Source organism: Limulus polyphemus, unplaced genomic scaffold (assembly GCF_000517525.1).
Source record: "Limulus polyphemus unplaced genomic scaffold, Limulus_polyphemus-2.1.2 Scaffold2742, whole genome shotgun sequence".
NCBI classification, from domain to species: domain Eukaryota; kingdom Metazoa; phylum Arthropoda; class Merostomata; order Xiphosura; family Limulidae; genus Limulus; species Limulus polyphemus.
This window is the reverse complement of record NW_013668352.1, coordinates 131,228-141,716: the sequence shown is the minus strand read 5'-3', so window position 1 is coordinate 141,716 and position 10,489 is coordinate 131,228. Positions and strand designations below refer to the sequence as shown.

Below are 10,489 nucleotides of genomic sequence, written 5' to 3'. Positions count from 1 at the left end.
CTAACTAACTGCTGGACTCCCTGATGATTAACTAACTGCTGTAATGGCTAACTGACTGTTGGACTCCCTGATGACTTACTAACTGCTGGACACCCTCGTAACTAACAAACTGCTGGACACCCTGATGACTAACAAACTGCTGGACTTTCTTATGGCTAACTAACTGTTGGACTCTCTGGTGGCTAACAAGCTGCTGGAGTCCCTGATGACTAACAAACTGCTGGAGTCCCTGATGGCTAACTAACTAACTAAATGATGAAGTCCCTGATGACTAACTATTTGCTGGACACCCTGATGAAGTGCCAATATAATATCAGTAATTACCAATAAGTTGAATTTTCCTTGTTAAATAACATAAACCTCAGGTATATGTGCCGAATTTTATCAAATATTAAAATTAAAACCACTACTTTCGTTGATTTAGTACTTATATCATTTTCTGAACAGTTTTGGGTTACTAATAGTTTACTAGTATGGAAAGTTCTTATCGTTATATATTCTCAATCTTTACTGTTTTTGTAATTACTGTCCAAGGGTCGTAATAACTAATTATGTCTTCATTACGTCTCTCAGGCAGCAGAGAAGCGGCCTTTACTCACGCTATTTCCGCAGCGGGAGTGGTGCACGTCGTCTCCAGGGCCTGCCGAGACGGGCAGCTGTCGAACTGCGGCTGCAGCCGAGCTGTACGACCGAAGAACCTACACCGCGACTGGATCTGGGGAGGCTGCGGCGACAACATTGAGTATGGTTACCGGTTCACTGAAGGGTTCGTAGACGTGAGAGAGCGGGAAAATAACTTTGACAGAGGTTCCCGGAAACAAGGGAGAAAACTGATGAACCTTCACAATAACGAAGCCGGGAGAAGAGTAGGTTTTAACTGTTATATGGTTTTATTATTGTAGCTAATATTGCTAGAAGTCACTAGACTTTAATCACTAGAAATCAGTAGACTTTACCTTCATCACTAGAACTCAGTAGACTTTACCTTAATCACTTGAAATCAGTAGACTTTAATCACTAGAAATCAGTAGACTTTAATCACTAGAAATTAGTAGACTTTACCTTAATCACTAGAAATCAGTACATTTTAATCACTAGAAATCAGTCGACTTTCATCAATAGAAATCAGCACACCTTAAACACTTGAACTCAGTACACTTTAATCACTAGAAATCAGTCGACTTTCATCAATAGAAATCAGCACACCTTAAACACTTGAACTCAGTACACTTTAATCACTAGAAATCAGTACACTTTAATCACTAGAAATCAGTCGACTTTCATCAATAGAAATCAGTACACCTTAAACACTTGAACTCAGTACACGTTAATCATTAGAAATCAGTAGACTATTTCTACCAATAAAAGCTGTCTGTATCCAGTAGCTTTCTCCAGAAGTATTTGTTTGTTTGTTTTATTGTAAAGCTCATAGCTAGACAATAGGCTACCTGCACTGTGCCCACCACGAGTACCGAAAACCGGTTTTTAGTGTTATAAGCCTTTACAGCTGAGACCCCTGGGGAGGGGGATCTCCAGAGGTAAGGGAAGACAAACATTTAATTGTTTATTTTAAAATAATGACCACATGGGCTGCCTTAAATAAAGACAAACCAAAACCGACTTTCATCGATAAATTAATGCACATTTGAGATGTTACCTTCGAATGAATGATCGGACAGGAAAGGTATGCTTTGTACCCCTGGTGTGGAAAAAGTAAAACAAAACAAAAAAAACAATGATCCAAAAAGCAACGTCAGCTGGCTCTCTATATCAGCATATAAATCTTGCTTTCAGGGTGATTACGTTAGTAATTGATTCAATATTTTATTTGCGCCAGGCATAATCTAACGATCACAGTGGTCGGACTGTGAATCTAATAATTCACGGTTCTCTCCCGTCGCTGCTTAAATGCGCTGTGCACTTTGGGGTGCGTTATAAGAGTGACAGTGAATTCAAGTATTCGATTATAATAGGCCAAGATTTGGGGGTGGGTATTGTTGAATAGCTCTCTTCTCTCTTGTCTACCAGTTCAAAATTAGGGACGGTTGACACCTCGTTGGGACAGTTGTAAGTTTACGGACTTAAAAAGCTAAAATCCGGGGTTAGATTCTCCGCAGTAGACACAGCAAATGAGGCTTTGCTCTAAAACACACAGACAAACAAACTCTTTAACCTATAAGTTCTACTGTGTAGCCTAGCGTGAAAAGTATGAAACAAGCATAAACTTCATTTGATCTTCTCAGTTTTATATATATTTTTGAACGTCGATTTAGCGTCACCGAAATGTTTTTATCATTTTAATTGAAACATTTTGCTCTGCGTTTATAGGTGCATAAGCAAGGATAAGAAGAGATTTTATGGTTTTAAGTTTGGATTATAACGGACGCCATAATTGGTTCTAGAAAAACTGTTTGCCACGTAATAATATTTTACTTAAATCCATCTGATGATCATTGTAAGTTTATCATTTCGGTAAAATAGGCCTGTTGCCAGATCTTATTCCGTGTAAGGCCAAACGTATCTTAGTAAAACCTGAACTTTGACATTATTCTTGTCGTTCTTAACTCCCATGTTATCGGTAACTATATAATAAGCTTACGTCGGAAGCCAGTAGTCGAGCTATTTACATGCACCAAAATCCTTGGTTATAAATGATCTGTCACCTCGGCTTGTCAGCAGGCAATATTAAACCAACTTAGACGCGATATGCACAAAGATACTTCAGCCTTGGAAACTTGTTTAACGTCCCTTTTCTTTTCCTTTTTTTGAGGGGGGGATTCAAAGTTACCGAAGTCTGATTTTCCTTGTAGTTATTGTTCGAAATCACTGATCTTTGTTGACTGCACAAACACGATCGTGCTATTCCTTAGTTCATACAGATAATGTGATGTTTGTGTAAAAAAATCTTGTAAAATTATGGTTCTCAAGTCTGAATACAGTTTTGAAAGTCGCCGCTAGGTTCGGATTTTATGTTACGTGTTAGAACCACAACCGTGTATATTAGAACAACTTACAATACAGTACTTTCTGTGTTTATAAAGATCCAGAGATTCATATCGTTCATCTTTATAAGAAGCTTAACAAATAACACGTGTTTGTTTGGGTGACCTTTAAACAACGCGCATTTGGTTGGTTGGATTTTAATCAGTGCGTATTTAATTGGTTGATTTGCATGAACAATTACACTCAAACAATGACGGTGATACTTTCGTCTCTGTTTACATTTTTTAGCCCTTATGATTGAACTGGTACAGAAATATTAAGTGCAAAGAAAAAGTCATGTGGCTGATTGGTTGTGGAAGTAGATACTCGAAGTTCGACTTACACACATAAATAAAACTGTGAAAATAGGTAATGACTTCTCACTGTTCCTCGGTAAAACATATTGAAAAGTTTAAAACTATTCTGTTGGTAGAGCTCCTCGAGAAAGATTGGAAAATTATACAATATGTGTTGAATTTCAAGTTTCTTTCCTCTTTCCCATCTTTGTGTGAGATATTGGGATTTATTTTAGCTTATTTTCAGACACATTATGCTACTGTATTAAGAGTGAAAAACAAAGATGACGTTGTTTTTTTGTTTTGGCATAATGAAGATAAAGTCTTTATTAAAAATTTCAGCAGACTAGTTTCGATAACATAATTATCAACTGGTAGTCACTAGTCCAGGTGGTGGTAACCGAAACTAGTCGGCTGAGAGTTTTAATAAAGATTTTATCTTTTGTGTGTTTAAAACTTCGTTTTTGTACTCTGAATCTGCTTTTAATTCTTAATATTTTGAAAAAAAAACAACAACAAAAAACAAAACAAAAAAAAACAGGTCATTAGAACATCCACTGCTTCTGAACATTTAAGTGAAAACCTACAGTTCAACGTCAGATTTCGTTGATTTAATACCATGAGAAACTACTTTTGTGCTCAGTCATTTAGTTAAATTACTTAATGTTACGTTGTCTCGGTCTCGTCAGAAGATTTACCACTGAGTAGAAGTAAAGCAAGAAAAGTATGCCAAGAGAGCATGCGCAGCATGGGCCTCTGCATGCATATGATAGTAGGAGCAGGTAATACGGGGAACAAGGAGACGCATCTTTTCAAGTTTCACTAACGGCTGCCACTGGGGGGGGGGGCGTGAACCACTCGAACCTCTCCCCCAGTTACACCTGTCATGTTATCTTTTTACTGAGTATTAAATATAGCGGACAAAATATATCCTTGAGGGTATATAATCTCAACAGCAAAACGTTTGTTAGGGCTTCTGCTCGTCAGTAACTAATTACTGGATCGTTGCCGCTGATCCAGGTATGTAAAAATGTTTTTATGGCAGAGAGTTTTAGCTTCAAATTGACCTATATGTCAATGTTTTAGATAGCAGTTAGTAAACCACAAGGGACTCCAGCAGTTTGTTAGTCATCAACAACTTCAGCTGTTTGTTAGCCACCAGAGAGTCCAACAGTTAGTTAGCCATAAGAGAGTCCAGCAGTTTGTTAGCCACCAGAGAGTCCAGCAGTTAGTTAGTCATCAGGGACTCCAGCAGCTTGTTAGCCACCAGAGAGTCCAATAGCTAGTTAGCCATAAGAGAGTCCAGCAGTTTGTTAGCCACCAGAGAGTCCAGCAGTTAGTTAGCCATAAGAGAGTCCAGCAGTTTGTTAGTCATCAGGGACTCCAGCAGTTTGTTAGTCATCAGGGACTCCAGCAATTTGTTAGAAGTTGAATTTTCCTTGTTCAGAGTTGACATTGCCAATATATTATCAGTAATTACCAATAAGTTGAATTTTCCTTGTTCAGAGTTGATATTGCCAATATAATATCAGTAATTACCAATGAATTTTCCTTGTTCAGAGTTGATACAAAACAAACAAACAAGCAAGATATGTTGATAAAATACAGCCTAGACTAATGAGTTTAGAATCCATTTAGTACTTAGAATGTCGTGATAGTGTTGGAATTTAGTATGTAACCAGACTGACCGTTACCGTTATCTAAAGGATCACCTTCAACTGACAGCCAATTAGAACAGGTCAGCCACCCTTACCAGTCTTTACACGTAATTTATTGTCCTCTTGATGCAATATGCAAATATCGTGAGTGAGATGGCTTCGTGTGCGGTAGAAACTGGATGTGGGTTCGGTTTGGTTTCACTAGTCAGGTTTAGGAACCAGCCTTCTCTACTATGTCCATAAAATACTACAGATAATGAAGACATCTAATTTTGCATTAGACTACGATCAATCACGCGATTTGATGTTACTTTGGCACGTGAAGTTCGTTTATAAGCAACACCACATTAAAGAGAAATGCTGGTTTGGGCGCATGAAGCTGCCTCCAGCAGTGTGGAACTGTTGCCCTGTTAAATTACAGGGCTCGAGTCTATTGCAAACGGTTTGAAGATTTATTTGCTCGGGTGGAAGAGATGGGCGCCATGAAAAGCCTACAAAGTATTACAGGAAGAGGTGGGGATCTAAATGTAAACTCATTGTGACCACCGTAATACTCCTTAATCTGTGAAATTTTGCTTTTCAACAACAACGACAAACAACCTTTTACATGTGAATCGCTAAGAAAATAAAATCTTTAAAAACGGGACATACTTTGTAAGACAAAGTGTAACTGTGGTACGTACTTTGTAGGACAATGTGTAACTGTGGTACATACCTTGTAGGGTAATGTGTAACTGTGGTACATACTTTGTAGGACAATGTGTAACTGTGGTACATACCTTGTAGGATAATGTGTAACTGTGGTACATACCTTGTAGGACAATGTGTACCTATGGTACATACTTTGTAGGATAATGTGTAATATTGGTACATACCTTGTAGGATAATCTGTAACTGTGGTACACACTTTGTAGGACAATGTGTAACTATGTTACATACTTTGTAGGATAATGTGTAACTTTGGTACATACTTTGTAGGCTAATGTGTAACTGTGGTACATACTTTGTAAGACAATGTGTAATTGTGGTACATACTTTGTAGGACAATGTGTAACCACTTTTATACACATATGGTAGAACAATGTGTAACCACTTTTATACACATATGGTAGGACAACGTGTTATTATTTTTATAAACATATTGTAGGACATTGTGAAACTATTTTATACACATATTGTAGGACATTGTGTTACTATTTTTATACACATATTGTAGAACAACGTATAAATATTTTATGCACATATTGTAGAACAATGTGTAACTATTTTGTACACATATTGTAGAACGATGTGAAACTGTGGTACACATATTGTAGGACAATGTGTAACTATTCTATACACATATTGTAGAACAATGTGAAACTATGGTACAGATATTGTAGGACAATGCGTAACTCTTTTATACACATATTGTAGAATAATGTGAAACTGTGGTACACATATTGTAGGACAATGTGAAACTGTGGTACACATATTGTAGAACAATGTGAAACTGTGGTACACATATTATAGAACAATGTGTAACCACTTTTATATACATATTGTAGTACAATCTGAAAGTGTGATACATGTCATAGGACAACGTATAACTATTTTTATGCACATACTGTAGAACAATGTGTAACTATTTTTATATATATATTGTACAACAATATGCAACTATTTTATACACATATTATAAAACATTGTGAAACTGTGATACACATTGTAGTACAATGTATAACAATTTTTTTGCACATATTGTACAACAATATGTAACTATTTTTATGCACACATTGTAGAACAATGTGTAACTATCTTTATACACATATTGTACAATAATATGTAACTATTTTATACACATATTGTAAAACAATGTAAAACTGCGATACACATATTGTAGGACAATGTGTAACTATTTTTATGCGCATATTGTAGAACAATGTGTAACTATCTTTATACACATATCGTACAATAAAGTGTAACTATTTTATACACATATTGTAAAACAATGTGAAATTGCGATACACATATTGTAGGACAATGTGTAACTATTTTTATGCGCATATTGTAGTACAATGTGTAACTATCATACACATATTGTAAAACAATATGTAGCTATTTATATACACATATTGTCGAACAATGTGTAATTATCTTTATACACATATTGTAAAACAATGTGTATCTATCTTTATACACATATTGTAAAACAATGTGTAACTGTGGTACACATATTGTAGAACAATGTGAAACTGTGGTACACATATTGTAGAATAATGTGTAACTATATTTATACACATATTGTAGAACAATGTGAAACTGTGGTACACATATTGTAGAACAATGTGTAATTATATTTATACACATACAAACTAGACATTTACTTTTCTTCTCCATATTACAGAACAAGGCTACAGATTACATAAAGTACGACATTTATAAACAAGGATATATACCCCCAGTTACCCGTCTGCTCTGGTTCCACATGCCTCGGTACTATAAGTAGTTTTATGAAGACGGGTCCAGAAGCCAGAGTGTAGAATGTTTAATAAAGGAACGTAAGCCACGAATTTCATGTGAATTATTGAACAAAAAATCCTGATTTTTAAACAGATCAGTGATCTAGTAGTCACAAATAGTATTGGAAAGAAAAGAAGGGTGTGTAATATTTAAGTTCGTTCAGATAGTTGGGTTGAAATATATATATATATATGACACAACATAAAATTCTTGCATCCGAATAAGTGATTCGAATATTAGTATGTAAAAAGACAGTTGTGTTTTCGTCGACAAGTTCTTAAAATGGAAAAGCAATGATTCAAAGAAAGTACACGTAAAATTTTGATTTCTGGTATAATTACAGAAGCGCCACATGATGTAATAACTAGTTTCTTTGAGGAAATATACAAACAAGTTAGTTCATTGTTAAAAACTGCATCTTTAAGATAATCATCCTGTACAAACACCTTAGTTCATTGTTAAAAACTGCATCCTTATGATAATCATCCTGCACAAACACCTTAGTTCATTGTTAAAACTGCATCATTGAGACAACATACAAGCAAAGTGTAGCTATAAGACGTTAAAAGGTTAACATCTCACAAATAAAGGTTTACTGGAATACGGGTTTAACGGCGTACTTTTTGAGGTAAGATGACAAATGATTGGCTAGTGTTCTTCAGAAGTGTGGTAAAATGACAGGATACGTGGCCAATTAGACCATCGACTGGCTTGATATGACAGGGTAGTAATTACAGTGTCACGCGTGACCGGTATACCATACATCAGTCAGATAAACGATCGCTTTAGAACTTCATTAGTACAGTCAAAAACTTTTCCCGCTCATTTTTGATCTCCCTCTTTTATGCAAACCGTAAGCCTGCTTCTACTTTTTGGACAATCACGTGAGGTTTTTGTTAACCACTAATAATGGTAAAAAGCGTTTATATATTTAACAAAAGTAATTCCGCACAATAGAGTCAGTAATAAGAAGGAGCATCACTTATCCCCCAAATATACGATAATTATCTGTTGTTTCTTTTAACAAATTCTCCAATAACGAATAAATATGGAGTCTGTAGTTGTATTTCAGTTGATGTTAAGAGTCCGATGAAAAACAGTAGCTATATAATGTTTGATCGACTGTCACTCGATAGATCTGATTTTGAATCCCAACACTTCATTTGTAAGTTAAAATATTAGGATTCTATGATTTAATGAGTATGAATCTATTCAACTGCTGATTGGACCTAGCTGTAAAACTTGTTGCAGAGAGAGTTGTAAACACCAGAACAATGGGGAATAAAAATGACACCAAGAAACAAAGTATATCATGTCCAGGATATTCATAGAAGTTGGAAAGCTTTTACGTTTTGTGTTAACTACCTGCTGGTATATAACGTGCATTTCTTGCACACTATTTATGCCACCAAGCCCAAGTTAAAATATTAGGATTCTATGATTTAATGAGTATGAATCTATTCAATTGTTGATTGGACCTAGCTGTAAAACTTGTTGCAGAGAGAGTTGTATCAGAACAATGGGGAATAAAAATGGCACCAAGAAACAAAGTATATCATGTCCAGGATATTCATAGAAGTTGGAAAGCTTTTACGTTTTGTGTTAACTACCTGCTGGTATATAACGTGCATTTCTTGCACACTATTTATGCCACCAAGCCCAAGAGGGTGGTGAAATTTCGTAAAAATATCAGCTTATCTTATAACGGCTAAGCCTTTTTATTTCAAATACTTTTATACTTAGAGAGCACGTGTTAGTTTTGCATCACATCTCTCTCAGTTTAATCTTCTTCAAGTTGTTAACTTAACCTCAACACTTCATAAAATCTGCACCAAACAATTCCTTAACTCTAAAATGTTTTTTTAAGATGCTAAGATCTTCTTTCTGCCTCAATCGCATTTCAAGTTTTGACCGACGTTCAAAGTCTCATATTCTTTAGTATTGTACCAAAATGGGTTGACCTTCGTTGTGACCTTGACCTTTGAGTTATAATCACTAAAACTTAATGAACTGGTCCTTTTGTACCAGAGAGTATCAAAATAAAATGAAACCTTTTAACACACATACAATCTCGCTACTCGGCTAAGAGCGACTTCTGTTAACTGATTGCCCATCCTCTGGTCAGCATTTCTAAGTTATGCCTGAGATCTAGGGCTCCCTCTGACCTGGTCGTTTAGCACAAGTATTGAAAAAAGTGCTGTTCAGGTTGAAAATATAACTGCTTATTTGATATTTCAGTCAGTTAGTTTATGTTGATAAATTATATTTATTTACTTTACCTTTAGTAAAATGATTATACTTTGAATTATTTTATACTTATTAAAAACTACATTCAGAGTTGATATTGCCAATATAATATCAGTAATTATCAATAAGTTGAATTTTCCTTGTTCAGAGTTGACATTGCCAATATATTATCAGTAATTACCAATATGTTGAATTTTCCTTGTTCCGAGTTGATATTGCCAATATATTATCAGTAATTACCAATAAGTTTAAATTAGGGACGGCTAGCGCAGATAGCCCTAGTGTAGCTTTGCGCGAAATTTCTAGTCTTACACTGCGGGAAGGCAGCTAATCATCACCACCCACCGCCAACTCTTGTGCTACTCTTTTATCAACGAATAGTGGGATTGACCGTCACATTATAACGCTCCCACGGCTGAAAGGGCGAGCATGTTTAGTGGGATGCGGATTCGAACCCGCGACCCTCAGATTGTGAGTCGAGCGCCTTATCCACCTGGCCCCATACAGAAGGATCACAACAACAAGTTAAAGAAGTTTGAAAGGAAAATAAATGAGTGAAGTCAGAAATGAAGTACAAAAATACATGAATGAAGTAAAGAAGGACATCAACAAAGTAGAAAAGAATATCAGTGACAGAATAAAATATTTGGAAGAGGAATAATTAAACGTGAAGGTTAAACAGCCACAAGTATTTCCGCATCAGTTAAGGAGTTACAACATGGAATGTCAGTTGCTTTAAAATGTGGTATAAGAGAACTTATTTGGTCTACAACTATTACTACTATTGTTATGCTACTGTTGCGT

The 10,489-nt window shown here is 35.7% G+C and overlaps 1 protein-coding gene across 1 annotated transcript in view; it reads left to right on the top strand.

Moving 5' to 3' along the window:
* LOC106467796 (protein Wnt-5b-like) overlaps window positions 1-10,489 on the top strand; it is a 37,164-nt gene that overhangs the window by 9,435 nt on the left and 17,240 nt on the right. Inside the window, exon 3 of the mRNA XM_013928174.2 lies at window positions 574-866. Coding sequence (XP_013783628.2) covers window positions 574-866 — 293 coding nt within the window. The remainder of the gene's footprint in view (window positions 1-573; window positions 867-10,489) is intronic.